Consider the following 21701-nt stretch of genomic DNA (forward strand, 5'->3'; position numbering starts at 1 on the left):
CCAAGAGAAAAAAAATTCAATCAGACAGGTGCTATTAAAATTAATAGCTTGAAAAGGGCAGAGTTCAAATAGTTTGTGAATGAGGCATGAAACATGGTTTTTATTGAACAAGTTGTGAACAATATGCAACATAATTCAAGTAGCCTACGGGACTGAAATATCTAAGTCATCTACTGTATGTAATCCGTTTCCTCTGTTTATGGAGTATGAGATTGGTCATTCAAGTCACATGGTATATTGTTTCTCCTTCTTTATTGGATGATTGAAACTCATAAATAGGCAGAGCAAAAACAGGTTTCAAGATGGCCCCCAATACTTTAAAATTCTAACCTTTGGTTAATAGTTACACAAATCCGTGAAACTGCCACTTTCCACAAACATTTTTGCGACCAGGTCACTTGTGAACGTTCAAGGAAAACAAATTTGAAGGGGTGTGAATACTGAAGGCTTTTTACTTGAACAAATGTTCACAAATACTGTGCTCGCAGCTTTATTTACCAAACGCTATCAGAAGGCAGGTAACTAGATAGTTTGTATTGCCCAAGAGAAGCGACAGTGTTGTGGGGATAAAAGATAAAAATGCCATCCTTGCAAGCCTACCAGCTGTCTGATACTGAACATCTAAAATTCCTGGTTTTAATAAAGCAGAATAGTCACAAGCTGTATTTTATATTTAGTACTTTATTTGCATTTGACACAAATCCACATAAAAACATTCAAATCTATTTGGTTTTAGTATTCAGGCAGCACAAAGTTTGTTTTACTGAGGGTGGTGATATTAAAAAAACAGTACAAATAAACATGCTTTTACTTGTAACTGAGCATAGATGTAGTTAAACCTACACTTCCATCATCACCAACTGCCCTGGCGTCTTAGGCTTTACAGTTGAAATACAACAGTTGAGTGTTATCTGCTATATTCACCAATCCATACAAATAGAGGACTACCTTGGTAAAATCAGAACAGCAGGAAATGTGTGCACGAGTCAAATTATAAATAAAATATGTAGGTATGTTTGCTAGTTAGAGCAACTGCCACTTATCTGCATATATATGGAGTTAGGATATGGGTCTGTTACATAAGTGCATTTTCCTCCTCTTTTCACATTAAAGTTCATCACTTTCATACAGTCCAGACTGAGCAGCCAGCCGTTCAAACTCTCCTTCTGGTGAGAAAGCTGGTTTCACATTCAGTCCTTTAGTATTGAATGCCAGGTATTTGCTAAAAGTCGGTCGAACCTTCAACTGCTTGGGGGTTGGCATTGGCTTGTATGTGTGAGCTGAAACAGACCAAGAGATGCCTCATTCTGCTACTGTGGATTGTTAAAGTCCCAAGAGAAGACGGAGCTGCAGCATGCCAGGTCAATTGTTAACTGTTGTTGTCCTATGCACAACTGAATAGGCCCTTGAGGGAGACCTCACCTGCAAGCCCCAGCACTCAGACATTGAAGACTGATGGGGAAGTTGGAGGGGATCATAGTCTCCTCCCACCCGCCTCCCCCTTGATACCCAGGGAATCGGGGATAATTAAAAACAAAAATGCACGGAGAGTGGTGGTGACAGAATATTTGCAATTTGTGAAGTACCCATCCCCAGTGTATTTGGGTGCTCTGTTAATGGGGAAGTTTCTTTGGCTGCCTTGAGTAGTTATTTATGGGGTATTGCATGTCTGATAGTATCTTTGGGAACATGTTCATCTAGTACTTACAAACTAGATTGGCTCTTTGCTCAGATCTGTTCTGAATGAGGGGGGAGTCCCATTCCTATCCATCACGTTAGCTCATAATACAAGTTCTACTTTGACATTTATACACTTACTTGCAACATCCAGTCTGCAGTGGCATGTGGCCACTCCTGCCTCGTTGACTGCAGATACTGTGTACCAACCGGCATCTTTCTTATTTACGTCATGGATTAGGAGGCAAATCTTTCCAGGATTATCATAGAACAAACTGAAAAATTAAATTATTTTTTTGTTTTAAGTGCACGAGGGGCAAAGAAATAAGTTGACTTAAGGGATGACTTTCATGGGGGAAGACCCTAAAGAGCAACAAACAATTTTTGCAGGAGATTAGAGAGAAAAAATGATCCTCTTCTCCCCTCCCCCCCCCCAAAAAAGTGCACTGGATTACACTCTCACTCAGGGCTCCTTTGTGAGTGCTGTACAAACAGAGATGACAACAGCCAAACACATTACAATATTTTGGTCTCAAATCTGTGCTTGCCAGTGAGCAAGTTGTACATTTTGGGTGCGTGTATTTACAAAGTAAGAGGTCAGAGGGAGCTCTCTTTCCCTGCCCTCAAGTGAAATATCTTCACCATAGTGGGAATGACTCCCAGCCAACCCATTCACCATGTTTGTTCTTGACTAGTTACAGACACATCCAGCTGGTAAATGCATATGCTGCATCTTTAGAGACTGGATTATTTGTGTTTCATATACTGGCTATTTTTTCTGATACACCATTGGCCAGTTTATTAGTCACATACCTTATTCGGTCCGTATTATATTGTAGCATTTCATTGTTTCTTTTCCAGTAAATCCGTGGTGTAGGGATGGCAGAAATCTGACATTCCAGTCTGGCTGAATCCCCTTCATAAACTCTTTTGCTTTGTGGTTTGAAGATAAAACTTGGAGCTTTCTGATGTTCCTTTGCTAAGTTATAAGAGAGAAGGTTGTGGTAGATTGCATGCTTAAAAAAATAAATAAAAATCAGAAGCTAAGGAATCCATCCATGGGTACACATGCTCCTGAATGGAGTCTCCTTGAAGGCCTTCTCTGGGACTCCGGGGCATAAGGATGGTAGTAGGTGCATCATTTCTCAGGATCGGAGTCCAGCTGTCTTAGGACTTGTCTACATGAGGACGTTCATTAAAGTTAGTATGAATTAACTGAAGCTGTGAAGTCAGTATGCATAAGTTAAAGGGCATTAAACCCCTGTGTGGATGTTCTCATTCAGAAGTAAAGAGGCCTTCATTTGCTGGAGGATAAGTTTTTTTTGTTTGTTTATTTTGGTTTTGTTTTATATAAATAGGCGCTTTTGAAAATACCACCCAGCATCTGGTCACATGCCCCTTACACATGGCTTTGACAATATACCCCTGCAAGTGTTTGAGTTTATCTCCACCTCCCAAAGTCTCCTTCCCCTAACATAAGCACCCAGCAGTAGGTACCAGGTAGTGCGGATTGAAAGCAAAATGCACAGCTGATTTAACTGGGAGGCAAACAGGCAAGGGAGTTGTACCAGCTGTGAATATTGCCCTGAAAGCAAATGGCCCTGTGCATGCTATAGCTCAAATCTTGCCAGCAACATCTGCGCTGGGAAAGAATTCGTAAGCAAAATCCTTACGTTTCCGAACAAAGTTGCTGCTTTCTGATTTGTTGAAACTGTGGCTATATATTACTCATCCAACAGTTTGTGATGTTAGAGGAGGATATCGGACCGTGTGTTTAAAGAATGGGCCACAGGGTGTTAAATAAGAAAACTTTTGCCCAGCAAGGAAATGTAGTAAGTTAGGTGGGTTTCAACTCTTCATTTTCTACTTCTGTGCAAGGAAGTAGGTCATACACTGTTTAGTTCCATTGTTCAATTTTTTTTTTTGAGTATAAGTTGAATGGAAAAATATTAAAGGTGTTATTTGGAAGACACAACGTAGGTGGAATCAGAGACAAAATTACTTTAAAAGCACTCTCAACCCCACACAAATGAAGAAAGCAGTAATCCATGCTGACACAAATAAGGCCACAGATCAATGCTCAGTGAGACTTTTTGCATGAATAAAATTTTTCATGATTGGGACTTAAGTGAGCCCAAATTGTCTTTGATTTCAATGCGGCTAGGATTTCACCCAATGAGAACTTTGCTGTTGCTTCAGCAGGGCTAGAATTTCACCACTTGTCTTGCCTGGAATGCACATTTGTCTTAGAGGTAAAGATATCTTCCGAAAAATTAATCTCTTCGTTCAACATGTTCAAACATTATTAGTTTATAAATAACTTTAGAAAATGAGTGTGGTATGGATGATGTTCATATCTCTGTACTTTGTAAAATATATATAAATTTTACAGTTCCCATATACGAAACTGACAAAATAAACAGCCAAGGAGGAATTCAAGAGTTTTCAGCACCGGCTTAACTCTCTGCTCTCATTGAAGTCAATGGGAGTTTTAACACTGGCCTAGCTCTGCTCCCACTAGAATCAATGCTGAGAACTTTGGAAAAAATCCCAGCCCAAGTTGATCCGTGTTTTCCAAGCCCCACATTTGGTATAAATAATTTTTCCATTGTATTTCTTAAACCTGGAGATCATGAAGTAGAAGAGATCCTGATACGTTTGTAAAAGTCTTTCAGACACAGGAAGAAAAGGCATTAGTAGACTTTTGGGCACATACAGTTGGAGAATAAAGATTTCCAGGTAGCCATCACAGCTCTCTCTCTTACCAATTACATCCAGTTGTACTGCGAAGGAGGCTTCTCCAGCACGATTGGAGGCCACACATTCATATGTCCCTGCATCAGAGCCTCTGACCACTTCAAAAATGAGTGAGTAAAAGCCCTTTTCAGACACTATCATTTTATGAAAGTCATCTGGGTGGATCAACCTTCCATTTAAATACCATACCAGATCTGGAGCTGGTAGCCCACTGACCTGTGAAACAAGGGGAAAAAAAACAAAAACCCACAACCATGAACAAACAATCTTAAACCATTATGGTACTGTAGTTATGAATGTTTAAATCTAAAACCCTCTGTGCCCCTCCACTACAGAAAGTTTCATTAGCTTAGAGGACCAAGTCAGGATTATACCCTTGGAAGTTCCAGCCAGGAGTGGTTTTCTTTGTAAATTATGACGTTTATAGAGTAGTCTAGTGGATTTGGAGACATAGAATCTCAGGGTTGGAAGGGACCTCAGGAGGTCATCTAGTCCAACCCCCTGCTCAAAGCAGGACCAAACCCAACTAAATCATCCCAGCCAGGGCTTTGTCAAGCCTGACCTTAAAAACCTCTAAGGAAGGAGATTCCACTACCTCCCTAGGTAACCCATTCCAGTTCTTCACCACCCTACTAGTGAAAAAGTTTTTCCTAATATCCAGCCTAAACCTCCCCCTCTGCAAATTGAGACCATTACTCCTTGTTCTGTCATCTTCTACCACTGAGATCAGTCTAGATCCATCCTCTTTGGAACCCCCTTTCAGGTAGTTGAAAGCAGCTATCAAATCCCCCCTCATTCTTCTCTTCTGCAGACTAAACAATCCCAATTCCCTCAGCCTCTCCTCATAAGTCATGTGCTCCAGCTCCCTAATCATCTTTGTTGCCCTCCGCTGGACTCTCTCCAATTTATCCACATCCTTCTTGTAGTGTGGGGCCCAAAACTGGACACAGTACTCCAGATGAGGCCTCACCAGTGCTGAATAGAGGGGAATGATCACTTCCCTCGATCTGCTGGAAATGCCCCTACTTATACAACCCAAAATGCCATTAGCCTTCTTGGCAACAAGGGCACACTGTTGACTCATATTCAGCTTTTCGTCCACCGTAACCCCTAGGTCTCTTTCTGCAGAACTGCTGCCCAGCCATTCGGTCCCTAGTCTGTAGCAGTGCATGGGATTCTTCCGTCCTAAGTGCAGGACTCTGTACTTGTCCTTGTTGAACCTCATCATATTTCTTTTGGCCCAATCCTCTTAATTTGTCTAGGTCCCTCTGTATCCTAGCCCTACCCTCCAGTGTATCAACCACTCCTCCCAGTTTAGTGTCATCTGCAAACTTGCTAAGGGTGCAGTCCACACCATCCTCCAGATCGTTAATGAAGATATTGAACAAAACCGGCCCCAGCATCGACCTTTGGGGCACTCCACTTGATACCGGCTGCCAACTAGACATGGAACCATTGATCGCTACCCGTTGAGCCCGACCATCTAGCCAGATTTCTATCCACCTTACCGTCCATTCATCCAGCCCAGACTTCTTTAACTTGCTGGCAAGAATACTGTGGGAGACTGTATCAAAAGCTTTGCTAAAGTCCAGAAATAGCACATCCACTGCTTTCCCCTCATCCACAGAGCTGGTTATCTCATCATAGAAGGCAATTAGGTTAGTCAGGCATGACTTGCCCTTGGTGAATCCATGCTGACTGTTCCTGATCACTTTCCCCTCCTTTAAGTGGTTCAGGATTGATTCCTTGAGGACCTGTTCCATGATTTTTCCAGGGACTGAGGTGAGACTGACTGGCCTGTAGTTCCCTGGATCTTCCTTCTTCCCTTTTTTAAAGATGGGCACTACATTAGCTTTTTTCCAGTCATCCGGGACCTCCCCCAATCACCATGATTTTTCAAAGATAATGGCCAATGGCTCTGCAATCTCATCGGCCAACTCCTTTAGCACCCTCGGATGCAGCGCATCCGGCCCCAGGGACTTGTGCTTGTCCAGCTTTCCTAAATAGTCCCGAACTACTTCTTTCTCCACAGAGAACCGGTCACCTCCTCCCCATACCGTGCTGCAGAGTGCAGCTGTCTGGGAGCTGACCTTGTCTGTGAAGACAGAGGCAAAAAAAAGCATTGAGTACACTAGCTTTCTCCACATCCTCCGTCACTAGGTTCCCTCCCTCATTCAGCAAGGGGCCCACACTTTCCTTGACTTTCTTCTTGTTGCTAACATACCTGAAGAAACCCTTCTTGTTACGCCTAACATCTCCGGCTAGCTGCAACTCCAAGTGTGATTTGGCCTTCCTGATTTCACACCTGCATGCCTGAACAATATTTTTATACTCCTCCCTGGTTATTTGTCCAATCTTCCACTTCTTGTAAGCTGTTCTTTTGTGTTTAAGACGAGCAAGGATTTCACTGTTAAGCCAAGCTGGTCGCCTGCCATATTTACTTTTCTTCCTACACATCGGGATGGTTTATTCCTGCAACCTCAATAAGGTTTCTTTGAAATACAGCCAGCTTTCCTCGACTCCTTTCCCGGTCATGTTATTCTCCCAGGGGACCTTGCCCATCAGTTCCCTGAGGGAGTCGAAGTCTGCTTTTCTGAAGTCCAGGGTCTCTGTTCTACTGCTTTCCCTTTTTCCTTGTGTCAGGATCCTGAACTCGACCATCTCATGGTCACTGCCTCCCAGGTTCCCATCCACTATTGCTTCCTCTACTATTTCTTCCCTGTTTGTGAGCAGCAGGTCAAGAAGAGCTTTTCCCCTAGTTGGTTCCTCCAGCACTTGCACCAGGAAATTGTCCCCTACACTTTCCAGAAACTTCCAGGATTGTCTGTGCACTGCTGTATTGCTCTCCCAGCAGATATCGGGGTGATTAAAGTCACCCATGAGAACCAGAGCCTGTGATCTAGCAACTTCTGTTAGTTGCTGGAAGAAAGCCTCGTCCACCTCATCCCCCTGGTCCGGTGGTCTGTAGCAGACTCCCACCACGACACTCATGAACTTTAGTTATGAGGCAATGGAGTCTGCTCGCAGAAAGCTGTGTTGTTCCTAATGACCTGTGAAGTCCCATTTCAATCAGTGGGGTTCGTTGTGGATGTGCATTCACAGGGGCAAGCCTACCATTTTATCTCAGAAGTCTCTGAGAGGGCCCTCAATAAGGCCACATTTTGAACCAGTTTTATCATCATTAAATACAATGCTATAGTAATGGAATCTGCTCAACTGCAACTACTTAATCTCCAAGATAGTTAGAGATTAAGAACATTGTTTCATACTGAGGGCTCAGAGGTCATGTCAAACTCAGAGAAAGTTACTTCAAATTCCTCTACTTGATGCCTCTTTCAGTTTTATATTTACAGAATCAGAAAACAAGTTAGGATCAGCACACAAATCATTTACATTAAAAATTGCCTACAACACTTTTCTTACCATAAAGTAATAGAAGAGTTATTAGAAGAATTTTGTGGAAGTATAATCATTTATACACATTTCACTTTAAATGTATTTAATAAAATGTTTCAACTATTTTTTTTCCCAAAAATAACCTTTTCTGTGAGCAGCTGCCTTCTATGCTCAGTCAAAGTGACATTTCTAGCTTCAAAGAGGACTTTTTAAGTGCTCTTACGTGGCAGGCAGCTAGGCCTCAGTTCAGGAGTCTTTTTGTATTTGGCACAATTAAGCACCTGCTTACATCACACTGAAGTCAATTAGGGCTCCTATTCAGCAAAGCATTTAAGCACCTGCTTATGTGCCTTCCTGAATTAGGGCCCTAATTGGTGGCAGTAGCATTTAAAAAATCCTCTTGCAGGATGGCCGTTCATATATTTACAGAGCATACTCAGCATTAGCCACGATCTCATAAATTCTAGTGTGAGCGGGAAGATATGGCTACAATCAGTCAAATGTCAGGTTTTCTAAGACTAATGTGAAGTTTGCAAAACTTCTCTCATTACTAAAACTTGTAAAGCTGTTTGGAATGGATACTGTACTTGCAGAGCCAGTAATATTAGACAGGTAGCTATCCAGTTCATAAGGACAGATGTCTCTGAGCTGCAGTGACACCTATTTGTTGTGCATGTAGTAATTACCAACAGGCAAATTTAGTTTTAATTGTACTGAAAGATTGTATGAACATCTGTCTTACTTTGAAGTCAATCCTGCAAAATCGTCCCTCTTCAACAGTCATTTTGTCTTCAGGCACTTGGACAAAACGTGGTTGAAAAAACTTCTCCTGGATTGAGTCATGCTCCTTCCCCTCTCCTCTTGAGGATGGTCTGCTCCTATAATGTGCACATTTACAGTTACTTGCAACAAGGTATACACGTGATCACGGACATGTTACCTTCATTAAAAAAAACAAAACACACTTTAAAAAGGGACTCTGGATCTATTAATATAGCCAAGAATGTTGCTATCCCTCCAAAGACAAAATAATAGGGTGGGTCCCCCTCCCCTCAATTTCTATTTAGTGAATAATGGTCGCCAACCAGCTATCTCACTAGCTTAGACTGTGTTGAACAGAAGAGCCAACATACATGCTTCACATAAGAAAGCAGCTATCTTTGGCCTCAGGTCTCAAAGCATTTGCAGCATACCCAAAGATTCTTGCATCATATCCCACACCCGACAGTTATGCATTACATCATTACACAGAGGTGTATGATGTACTTTCTAGAATCCCTAGCCTATTTGGCTTGAAGTATGTGAGTTACCAATCTACCTTTGAAGTTACTCCAATAACTGAAATAACTGTCCCCTTGATTATTCTACAAACTGAAGTTTAACTAAACTTTTATGCTGATGCCTATGAAAGGAAGTGAATGTAGCTGATTTAATAGCACTCTTGTGCACACGCACAGTGTGGATCAGAACTCACATCTGATAGAAACAGTGAAAGTAGCTGGGTATAGATTCAAAAAATACCTGATTTGTGGCGTAGGAACCTGTAGTCTTGTGTTTTCTGAATTCTGCTGCTTGGAAAAGCAAAAATTAAAATAAGTTAGCAATGCAGAATTTACCAAGAGGTTGAACTGAAAACACATGTTGAATAAAGAGCAGTTTGCCTTTCAAAAGCCAATCGTTGCAAGCACTTTAGGAGTCTATTATAATCTATAAAGAGACTGACATCATGAGGCAATATGCTTACTTATTTTCATCCCAGAGTTCTGCCTTAGCTAGGACCAAATGCTACTAATAGTTCGGAACAGCTTTCCGTCACATTGCACAGGTGACTAGTGCAGTCATTTCCTTTGGCTGAAAGTCTTTTGGCAAACCTATAACCTCTGTTGGAGGGGATTATTCCCACTGGAATATTTGAAATGGGAGCTAGGTACAGGGCGTCCTTCAGTAAAGCAGGAATAGAAATGAAGTCACTTGGATACGGTACTAGCAAGAACGCTTTGTTGTGCCCGCTCACAAATGGTACCAATACCCATGAACACGTGTTCAGCTGGAAAATACTTTCCTTGCTAGATCACAGCACCAGCTAAGCTTTCTGATAAGTCCCCATCAAGTTATTAGAAAAGGACTGGCTCCTACTAGGACTTCTTTATTTTAGGGTTCTGAGGAACAGATACAATGATGTTTAATACCAGCAAGTCAGAGAATTTCCACCATATTAGCCATGAAGTCAGTTAAATATAGGAACGACAATATAGAAAGCTCTCCTAGGTATTTGAGTGCCTATTACAATAGTAGTCAAGGAGTAAGACACTGATCTTGCACAGTGTTAAGTTTGTTAGTCCAATCCAGTGGTTTGCTTACGTACGTGCTTGAAGTTAAGCACATAACCAGTCCCATTACATTTAGTGGGTTACTCACAGCTTAACTTTAAGCCTGTGCTTAACTGTTTTACTAGATTGGGCTATGCTGGTCAATACTGTGCAGGACTGAACCCTATATTCACACTCCATGCCCACTGGTTACAAATGCAAGTGTCCTCCTTAATACGACCATGCTCATGTAGGATTCAGCTGTAAAGCATCAGTTTGGCCACCGTTTCTACAGACTGGCAAAGTAGTAAAACAAATACTCCTGATTGGATGGGTCACTGATAGGGGCATTTTGAGAACAATTTGAAGCAACACATGAAATATCACCAAATTTGCTGTCATGACTTAACCTCCCCTGTCTGCTCTTTGTAGAGCATGCCCCAGACTGCTGAAGAACTAGCTGAGCCAGGACTGATGGCAATCACTTTCTTGGTCTTTTGATCGGGAAGATGGGAACCAACACTGTAACATGCTTCTTCTCTACAACTATTGGGTGGGGGAATTAGCTTTATAATAAACATCTCATGATTTCTTTCCAAGTGTTTGGGTTTTTACTCTGCATTGAAGTCTATAGAAGTTTTGCAATTGGACTCCTAATCATCAATTTTCTCTAGTGAAATGGATATTTCAACTGATATATTGCAGGTTACCCTAGTAACATACAGCAGAAGGCAATCCTTGGAAACTGGGATGGTTTCTCCTGGGTATGCAGATCCCTGGTGCCACACCATAGCCCTTTCTAGTAATCTGGACCAGAGAAATACTGAAGGTAGTGTCTTATTGACCTGTTCTGTATGGTATAGCAGCCAATGGATATTGTTTGGGGGGAGCAGGAAAATCCAAAAATCAGATATGCTTTTTTAGCATCTTAGCTATACATCCCCAGTTATCTGCAGTACCCAATACAGAATCAACTTCTATAGTAGTATTTTACACATTCTTCTATCTTCCCCTTCTGTTTTATTTCATGAGTTTTCTTCCTCCTTGTATTAACCGTGTATCTAATGTCATCCTAGCAGCTTGCATTAATTAGTCCATCTTTTGGACATCATGTTAAAAAAAAAATCCAAAACCCAGATGCTGACCTCTTGTGGTCATGTCACTATTCATAACACTAGTTAATCCCAATGTCCTAGCCAAATTCTAATTCAGGCAGTTACATACTACTTCCCTGAATCCCCCTGCCATTTAAATTGATTATTGTATTAGTAGTCATCACTCCTGTCCAAAACAATCATGCAATGTTGCTGTGAAACAGCTGTTGTGTTCCTCCTTCGAGATGGAATTCCTATATATATCCCTACCTGACGGGTGATGATTTAAGGGTTAAAGCCCAGATTCTCCAAGATCAATAGGCCTGAATACCTCTGACTGGGGCTTTAGCTAATAGCCATATAGTGCTTTGAAACCCTCAGATGGAGGATGCTATACAGAAGTTTATCAGTGTAGCTATCTTGATTTTTCCTTTTTTGTACTCCACAAAGAGACCTATTCCCCTACCCCATTCCAACACAAGTGACTGAAAATTTAAACAGACAATGGGCACTAGTTTTGGACAATTTAATTTACCTGTGAGTTCTGTACATGTTCTTCATTTTGAGTTACAAGCACAGAAGCAGCATTTTCTGGTCCAAGCAGCCTGCGAGCCATTCTCTCTTCATAGGTTAGCCGCTGAAAGAAGGGCAGGAGAGCAAATCTGTTAAAAGGGGATTTACTATCACTTGAGTTTTAGTTACAATTTCAGGTTACCCACAGTCAAGTTAGGGCACATTAATATGTCAAAAATTCATGGAGCTGCTGAAAGCAAAGTGTGGCTGCTGCATGCCTGTGGCTGTTCCAAAGGATCTGATGTCCTGGAATCTGCTGAGCTCACTCTCAATTGTATATAGCACCCAAACACATATAGATTTAAACAGTCTTTTCATCAACGCCTTGGAAATGCCATCTCTGGCCTCCCACTCCTCCCGTTCTTGCAGAGAACCTTCAAGAGGAGAATGGCCAGGGATGATTAATAACTAACACTGACACTAACACTAACTGGGAGATCAGAACAAGCTTCCAGGGCCCCCTTACATTAGCACTAGGAGGCCTTTTCAAGTCCACCAGCTGTGCATCTCTTTCAGGCACTAGCTGTGTGGTAGGTGCTAAAAACCTACACAACAAGAAACCCACCCATCCACCTTGGGACGTGCTGCGTGCTCTCTCAAGAGTAAATATTAACTGGGTAAGGACTACATTCTTTCATGAGAGGAGCACACAGACTTTGACGCTGATGCATTTGCTCCCAATTTGCACTGGGGTAAGTAAAAGCAGAATTTGGTTTGAACGTTGACAGCGTTGCCCGCCCACCCCGTCAGTTTAGAAGCCACATTAAAATAGAAGTTAGGTCCATGACTGGCTTCTAGGCAGTAATGGTAATGCAGGTGTCAAGCTGTGCAGTGTTCGTAGTCAGATGAAATGCTGCAAGACGCACTTCTGATAAGGAACATTCTTAGGTCAGATTGGGCCTATATTTAAATTCTCCCCCCCGCCCCCCCGATTTGTAATTTATATTCTAGATCTATATGGCCTGCTCTCCCTCCCATTGAACTTTTATTGACTTGAATGAAAGCAGCAGCCAGCCTTTACCTGCTGAGCTTTTACCAAATTTCAGACCAATAGGAATGTTTCCACAACACATTAGAGCAAGCTCACTACTGGTTGGCTTGCTTCTTCCTTGGTGACACTGCACTTGGAGAGCGTTTAAAAAAAACAAACAAACAAACAAACACCTCTACAATTTGGATTTCATGGCCCAGGAGAGCTGCATTTCGAGCCTCCTGAACTTAGGCAAATGTGTCAGGGGTGAATAGACGTTTTACTAGGGTTACCATACGTCCGTATTTTCCCGGACATGTCCGGCTTTTTAGTTCTTAAATTGCTGTCCAGGAGGAATTTTTAAATATCTAAAAACGTCTGGGAAAATATGGACGTATGGTAACCCTAGATGGGAGCTGCCGGAGCCGCGGAGCGGGGCTTCCCGGCAGGTCCCTCTGGCTCCTAGGGTCGGGTCGGGGGGGGGGGAGAGCGGCTGGGGCGGAGGGCTCTCTGCCCGCTGCTAGTGCTTGCAAGCCCCGCCCCCGCAGCTCTGATTGGGCAGGAGGGAGCCATGGCCAATGGGAGCCACGGAGCTTGCACTTGTGGTGGGCGCAGCATGTGGAGACCCCTCGGCTGCCCCTAATCCTAGGAGCCGAGGGATCTGCGGCAGGAGGGGTGAGTAGGCGAGCGGGGCGGGGTGAGGAGGTGAGTGGGGGGGAGCCAGTGGCTGGCTGGCGAGCGGGTGAGGAGGCAAGTGGTGGGTGGGGAGGGTGAAGAGGTGGGCGGGGAGCTGGCAGCAGACGGGGGGGGGGGTGTGAAAAGGCCAGCGGCAGGCAGCAGGGGTTGAAGGGGGGAGTGGTGAGGGAGCGGATGGGCGGGTGGGGGTGAGGAGGCAAGAAGCAGTGAGCCAGTGGCGGGTGGGGGTTCTTAGGGTAGACATGGGGGTTTCTGGCAGGGGAGTGAGGAGGTGAGTGGCAGGTGGGAGGAGGTGAGCGGTGGGTGGGGGACTGAGGAGGGACGCAGCAAACCAGCGGTGGGCCAGGGGGTGAGGATGGGTGCAGTGGCAGGGCTGAGTGGGGAGGGGGCAGGACCGGGGGCAGTGTGGTGGCGGAGCATGGGAGGAGTGTTGGCAGGGCAGACACCCCCCATGGAGAGTTCAAATATGGTAACCCTACTTTTTACAGAAAATGGTTTCCTTTGAAATAGATACCCGGACGTTCGTGTTCTGGCAAACTAAATTTTCTTTAGACAATTCAGTTTCTTTTTAGTAAGCCAATACAAAGCACTGTGGGATGTTGTTAAATGCTCTCTAAAAAGGGCTTTAGGGAAGATTGTGACAAGACAGCAGCCACTTATCAGAGGGCAATTGGTCACTTTTACTTATCAGTGTTACTAATTAAACATGACTGACTAGAATGATAAACTACAGCTGTAAACCAGGATAAACACACCCATGCAAAATTCTAAAGCTAACGTTCTCTGGGGCTTCTGGTCGACTGTGGCCATTGCGGTTATGACTGAAGTAGTTCCAGCCCCTCTTCTACAAACAGTTGCTTTCTAGGGGCTGGCAAAGACATAAACCAACATGTGATTAATTAAAGCAGCTGGATACAAGTCTCTGAATTGCTAGAAGTCTTCTAATGAAATTCAGACTAAGTGGATTCTTTGCACTAAGAGGTTCTCTCTTACCTGGTTGCCATTATGAAGAAGGTTGTCTTTGCCTCGCAGTTTCCTTTCCAGGTCTTGAATGAGGGCTTCTTTTGTTCCTTGTATCTCTCGATCTGATGTCTTGTATGTTACCTTGGTGCTAGCTTGTTTGGTATACATTGGCTTTGAGTAACTACTTTAAACAAGAGACAGACAGAAAGTCACTCCTTTGAGATAGCCTAGGTAGGAGTTAGGACTGCATAAAATCTAGGCAGAGAATATATATAAATATTCACATTGATATTTGCCCTTCATTAGCTATAATGTTGGCTATGAATCAGTTTGTAAAGTGCTTGGGAGAGGTAAACCACTATACATGCCAAGTATTGTTACTGAGACACAGAGTTCAGGGAAAAGGGCCTGCACTGGGTAGACAGCACAAGTACCAGACATGCATAGGTCACCCTTATCACCTGAACCACTGTGAGCAAGGCCTTTAACCCCTTCCTGCCCCTTAAAAGCCATCAGGGGCCCCAAAGCTCCCTCCGTCTACCTGGGCAGAAGGGGAGCAAAAAGCAGGTAGAGACTCAGGCAGGCAGCGCAGCAGGGATGAGGATTAGACACACCAGTCACTGCACGCTCACCCCTCTTTGCAGTTGGAGCAGAGGGCCATCTGTGAGTTCCCAAGGGGCTGGAGTTGTATGGCTCAGAAACAGTAATAGAGGGAATAAAGGGGTTTTTTGAGGGGGAAGGGAGGCATGGAGGGAAGAGAGGGCAACCATTCTCCTCTACTTGCCATGGGGCCCACCAGCCATGAGTGGATGTCAGTGGTGATAAGAGCAGGATTAACAGGTGCAGGGGCTGCTCAGCAGCTTTTACTCCACAGGCCTGGGGGACCAGAGACAGGACATTGTAGGGTTGGGAGAAGAGTGACCCATAGATCCTTGGACTATGCAGGTTTACCTCTCCTTGCGCCCCCTACCTCCAGCTGAAGGAAGGATTAAAAAACAGGTTTGCATCATGTAGTTCCCCTCTGTTGCCCTCCCAGGGGCAGGGGCGGCTCTAGGAATTTGGCCGCCCCAAGCACGGCGGCACGCCGCGGGGGGGCGCTCTGGCGGTCGCCAGTCCCACGGCTCTGGGGGACCTCTTGCAGACGTGCCTGCAGAGGGTCCGCTGGTCCCGCGGCTCCAGTGGAGCATCCACAGTCATGCCTGCGAGAGGCCCACCGGAGCTGTGGGACCAGCGGACCCTCCGCAGTCATACCTGCGGGAGGTCCACCGGAGCCGCTCCTCCCACGGCTCTGGTGGACCACCCGCAGGCATGACTGCGCGCGCTGGGGTCTGGAGCCGGCCCTGCCCAGGGGTTTTGGAGGAGGGTCTGAAATAACCCCCAATCTCAACTTCAAGAAAGGTTAAAAACCTAACTTTGTATATTCCCAAAGGTAGGGGAGAAAACAAATTCATTCAAGTATTCCTCCACTCATCACATCTTCCTTCCCCAGGCCTTAGTAAGAACTTGGGCCATTTTTTTCTTGGGCTACAGTTTGATACCCAACCATAGTCTGGGTTGCGTGAGAGGGCTCAGGGATGGTGTCAGTTATGGCCAAGTTTGCGTGTGTGTGGTAAGGACTATATGGTTATATTCCACCTAGTTATATGGTGAATGTGGTCTTGGTGCATTTTTACCACAACTCTTTCTGTAGGGTAACTCCACAGCTGGACAAGTGTTTTGGGGAGAAAAATCTGCATCTAGTGATCCTTTGAGAGACAACCAGATGAACAAATGTGCACACACAGAGCTGTGGTTGTGCCTTTCGTCTGAGTTCTCACTACCCAGGGTATTACTTGGGTAAAATGTTACGGTTCAGGGATACAGTACCCAAGGCTATGCAGCGCGCTCTCTGTCCCTTTTGGGAACATATCCTGCAAACTGAGATGGGGTTTACCTTTACCTTTGGGTAAGGATGCCCCATGAGTGAGGATTGCAGGATCAGACTGTCGGTAAAGGCTGAGATGATTTACATAAGCAATGTCCTTTTCTGGTCATTTCTTGCTAGAAGGCTTGGGTAGTGTATAGGAATAGGGTAGCATCCCTTTGCAATAGTTTTGTGAGCTCGCTGGTGGTGCTTTAGTTGTAGAAGCAGACAGAATGCAACCAGAGCAGCAGTGTAAGTTGTAGCAGGGCCGTGTATATTCTAACATGGGTATTTGGATCCCATCATGCCCCTATGTTTCCTTCATATTATGTTTGTTCCATAAAGAGCAAGAGTCCCAACAGCTTATTTACAGTGCGGACTATTCCAAATGCTCTTCTTCCCCCACTGAGTACTTCCTAGTGGGGAGAGCAGGGGAATTGGAACCAGGATTTCAGATCTCTTCCTGATGCTTGACTATTTTGAAATAACTGCATGACCGTGGCAAGTTACTCAGTCTCAGTGTTCCTCAGTTTACCCACCTGTAAAATTATTGGGATAATAACGCTCCCCTGTTTCATGGGGTATTGAATTTACTTAATATTTGTAAAGCATTTAGAGATCCACAGACAGATGACATAGTGGAGCTGCAAAGTATTCTGTTGTATAATTGTGGTTGTCACAGGCATGTATCTAATTATCACACATACTACTTCTAGTTCTGTTATGGAGAAGTATGCGGCTAGTTAGAATGACACCTAACCTAATTAATATTACCTGCCCTTTATCAATCACACCACAGTTGTGCTTCAAGGAAGCTGGTAGCCTTTTAATTTTCACGAATACGAGCATTTAATCCAACTTTCTGCCCAAAATTGCAAACAAAACACACTCCCCCTCCATTATCCCCAATGCAGTTGCTAGGGCACATTCTTCCCTTGCTCTTCATATGAGCTCCCAGTGAGGTCACTGAGTGTCTTTCCATAGACCTCAAAATGGCAATGAATCTGTGTGCCACACATCAGGGAGGAGACGCTGGTCCTTGGTTTAAAGGGAGAGAACTTTGAGAAACTCTCAAGTCACTTACACCTCAGAATCATTGAAATGGGATTCCTGAAAAGTGTTACCAAGGGGCAGTTTCTCAATCTTTGGATACATAAAGTGAGAGGGAGTCAGGGGATACCTTGGTGTTTTGCTATGAAACATTAAAGCTCCTGCATGGGAGCGCTCCCACAAGGAGCTCTTTTAATACAGAATTCCTGTTTCTTGAAATTGAATGAAATCAGAGAATAATTTAATGTAGGCAATTTAAGATGAGTGCCCAACCCTTGCTTTGGCTGCCCTCATGGAATTCGTTTCCACCATAACAAAGTAGACTGCTCGTCACCAGTCTGGTCTACGTTACAGACCTATATCTGTATAACTACATCGCTCGGGGTGTGAAAAATCCACACCCCTTAACGACATAGTTATACCAACCTCCCTCCCACACCCTGTGTAGACCTCACCGACACAGCTCCCACCTCAGGATTAACTGTGGATTAACTGCACTGACAGGAGAGCACTCTCCCATCAATTTAGAGCATATTAATTAAAGTGCTACGGTGATGCTGCTGCACTGACGCAGCATTTTAACTGTAGTAACAAATGAATGCACAGTGGAGGGGTATGTAAAGAATTTGCAGTTTAGTTTCTAATTTACAGATACTTCTCCCAACCATGCCTGTGGGAGTAAAGCAAGTAGGATTAGGAGCCAATGGGAGTTTAGTCACTGGCTTCCTTGGGACCAGGATTTTACCCAATATATGGACATGGCTTGGTCAAAACCTGGAGCGGCACAAAACCTACACACAACCAGTTCAAAGCATGGGAAAGTTAGAAGCCTGGACATACTTACTTAGGTTCCACAGCAGAAAGAGCTTGGCTGTTATAATCAGACTGTGAGGGCAACACTGAGCAGAGGAATGCTGCAGGGGACTGGTTATGCATGGATGAAAGCCTTTGCCCAGATGAGTAGGTAGCAGGAGACTGTGCAGATGCAGGTGTGATGGGAAATGCAGATTCCTTATGAGAGCTATGGGAAGACGAGGAGAGAAAGATTGGGGAGCTCAGCGATGAAGATGAAGAAAACTTCTGCTCACTAGAGTTACGAGGCTGGATTAGAATTGATGACTGTTTGGTCTGACTGCTTGAAAATGCAGATGTCTTGGGTCCCGGAGGCTGCAGTTTCCCTTGACACGTATTCTGAGACTGGATAAAATGTTTTGGACGCTCGTAGTTAAACATGCTTGGTTGGTATACAGAGGACATGGATGGGAGATTACTGACACTCATAGGGGAGGTTTCGTGATTGTCCTGGCTTTTTGTAGGTGACAGTGGGCTTTGGGTTGGTGGCTGGTAAAAATTAGATGATGGGCCACAAAAACTTTCTTGGCTAGGTTCCTGGGTAGAATGGAATCCCTACCTCGATGGAAAGGGGCTGTCTTGATGTGGATTATTCCTTTAGGAAGACAATACAAATAACATAAATTGTACGTTACAATTTGAGTTGTAAGTATTGTGTAGAGAGCAGTCACTCAGATGCATGAGCATCATGCTCTTTGGATTGATTATTAAATATTAATAGATCAATAAACCATGTTTAAGTTTCTATTTTTAGCCATTCTAGAGCTATATGAACAATACATTTCTGATTATCATATGGAGTTCTACTCCCCCACTCAACCTTAGCTTGTTGCTCACCACGGGTGTCTGCTCTGGAACAGCATGGTAAGCTTTATCACAAAGTAATAGAGTTGCAATGATCACCTTGAAAACATGAATCAAGCATGACCTGATGGTGCTGCCTGCCTGAATCTGCAGGCATCCTGAAGTGATCACTCTAAGAGGTGTGAATTGCCACAGTCAGCTCAATCAAGGAACTGTGGTCTATATAATTCTACACCCAGGAATCTAGCTTTTTTCCAGTATACCACAGAATTCAGTATTTTGGCCATGAAATGCATCAATTCACTGCACTGCTAGTGAAGCATGAACTGGGGTCTGTATCAGATTAACTCTAGTAGATTAATTCTTTTGTTTTATTTTAAAAAAAATCTCATCTTCTCAGAATTGGCATTATAGGACTATAGTCCTCATTTTAATGTCACTAAATTAAATTTTCCATACTTTGTATAATGCCTTATTGGAGACCAAAAATCAAATAATTTCTAAGCTCAAATTTTATAACCAATTCAGATTAGGTGTGTAAATATGAAGCCTAGTGAAGGGAAGTGTGTGTTTCAGCCTTTTGCATGTAATAGCAGTTCACCTAGTTGAAGTAATCTGCTGAGATTTGTTAGTGAGCATTAATACTGAAGTTGCTGTGAGTGAATGCTAATTGAAAGCATGGCTGTAGTGAATGATGTTTATCTTGCCAGATAGCACACAGACAGTACTGATTAAGGCAGAATATATAGCTAGATAAAGCACTGCTATGAGATACAATAGGGCAAACAAGTTTAGAAGGAAGGGGCTTGATTATATTACATCTGTAAATTGCAGATGTCTAAACTATACCTCTCATCAGTTATAAAGAAGCAAATTTCATAAAAGTGAACCTAGCTTTTACAATTCAGCAACTTGCTTTTCTTAAATAGAGAACTATAAATCTACACAAGTTAACATGTGCTGGAAAAAATTGCAGTCTTGTCCAACTGAGATCAGCTGTTTTGCTGCTCTCTCTCTCTCTATATATACACACACGCAGGCACAGTATATTGTATTCCTTTCCTAGGAAAGCTCAAAGAAGGGTTCCATGAGGTCATAAATTCCCCTGGGGAAGAGATGTCTTAAGAATAAGAGGTAAAGCTTCCATTTCCTAGTGCTGTTTATCAGTGTAGTTGTAAATTAACCATAAGAGAACAGGAATTTTCTCATTAAAAAAGTCCCTAACTTTTTTCCCTTCTGCACATTCTGGGAATGTGAAACTAATTTCTGGATCATGTCCAAACTATTTTCTTGTTCACCAGTGCAACAAACTCAGTTAAAAACCAAGAATTCAGCAATTTTTACTGTAATATTTTACAGACCAATTTTATCCACTATCCATTTATACCCCCCCAAAAAAGTTCTAGAGAACTCTCCCAATACTGTACATAAGTAATTATGTAAAGACATCTATTTAGTAAGGTCTATCCTAAACCTTCTCTTGTAATATCACTACAGTTTACATTTCAGATCAAGTACATTTTCCTTACAAGTAATTCTGAGTTCACATCAAAAGACCTTTTTTTTCCTCAACGTTTTCCAGTTGAACACGCAAACTACAGTAGAAACACTATGCATTTGACTGAGCAATGTTATTCAGTGCATCACTTTTTTTTTCTCTTTAGTACAGATCAGACAGTGCTGCTAATCAGAGATCTCAAATAAAAGTGACAGGTGAAAAAAAAATACTTACCTACAGAAGTTGTCACCTGGGCTTTAACCAATATTTTGCGGACGGGATAGTCATTCCCTGACACGGACTGTAATCATAGTAGCACTCTGCTTAGTGTTATAAGACCAAGGACTTTTATCTGCTGCCAGATAATGACATCTGATGTACTCCCTTGTCCACCTAGCTATGCAAGCATATCAAAATAAGAGTCCCCAGCCCAAACACTATCAGTTGCACTTGTTTAGGTGTCATGGAATAAGCCCAGTTCTTTTCAGACGTCTGTGTTGCAAGCGGTCGTCTCTCTTTGCGGTCTGCTTATCCGTGATCTACATCATAGAGTACAAACACCGGTTAATACAGCTGCTTAGCCACTTGTTTGGGGTTTTTTTTTCCATCTCAGTACAAGTTTCTGAGAAAGGGGCCCTGCAATGGCTTGGAACACTTCACAGGCTCTGCACTAGGCTGCCTGATCCTGCTGCTTGCTCTAGCCTCTTGCACGGGTGCAAAGCGCAGTGTTTCTTCCAGCGGAATACGGACCAGTGATGATGGGCTGTGATTGGAATTTCCCTCCAGGGGGCTTTGAGGATGGGGTGGGTGGGACAGGCCAGCAGGCAGAGGGTGGACACCAAGGCGATAGGAGACTTGTAAATATCTAGCACTGCTGCACTGGGGTAGGGGCAGATGCGTGATTCATTGTCCTTGTCTAGCTGAGCAGCCGCTTTATGCAGAGGGAACCCCTCCCCTTCCCGGACAAGCCGAGGGACTCTAATTCTGAAAGAGAGACCCGTGCAAGTGCTCAGATTTCAGTTCTGCCAATCTTGTCACAGCCCCCCTTTGTTCCAGCACCTCCCTAGCATGCGGTGTTCTTCCCTCCTTACCGCTGCAAACTCAGCGTGCCCCCAGCGCCTGTTGTTAAACACCCTGCAGTGCTAAAATGCAGCGAGAG

General features: G+C 43.7%; 1 protein-coding gene across 6 annotated transcripts; it reads right to left on the reverse strand.

Moving 5' to 3' along the window:
- Positions 1 to 661: 661 nt before the first annotated feature.
- MYOT (myotilin) lies at positions 662 to 21291 on the reverse strand. 6 transcript variants are annotated; one of them, XM_039483370.1, is made up of 10 exons: positions 20777 to 21291; positions 18233 to 18835; positions 14466 to 14616; positions 11769 to 11870; positions 9352 to 9401; positions 8573 to 8708; positions 4443 to 4650; positions 2491 to 2656; positions 1819 to 1952; positions 662 to 1280 (listed from the first exon to the last, which is right to left on the reverse strand). In XM_039483370.1, exons 2-10 carry the CDS (start codon positions 18667 to 18669, stop codon positions 1108 to 1110), a joined length of 1557 nt encoding a protein of 518 aa, XP_039339304.1. In that variant the 5' UTR covers positions 18670 to 18835; positions 20777 to 21291; the 3' UTR covers positions 662 to 1107. The 6 variants fall into 6 exon arrangements, with proteins under 6 accessions (XP_039339304.1, XP_039339301.1, XP_039339303.1 ...); XM_039483367.1 differs by having other exon boundaries at positions 14466 to 14619; positions 20777 to 21287; XM_039483369.1 differs by having other exon boundaries at positions 9352 to 9398; positions 14466 to 14619; positions 20777 to 21286.
- Positions 21292 to 21701: the final 410 nt, after the last annotated feature.

Source organism: Mauremys reevesii, linkage group 8, assembly GCF_016161935.1.
Source record: "Mauremys reevesii isolate NIE-2019 linkage group 8, ASM1616193v1, whole genome shotgun sequence".
NCBI lineage: Eukaryota > Metazoa > Chordata > Testudines > Geoemydidae > Mauremys > Mauremys reevesii.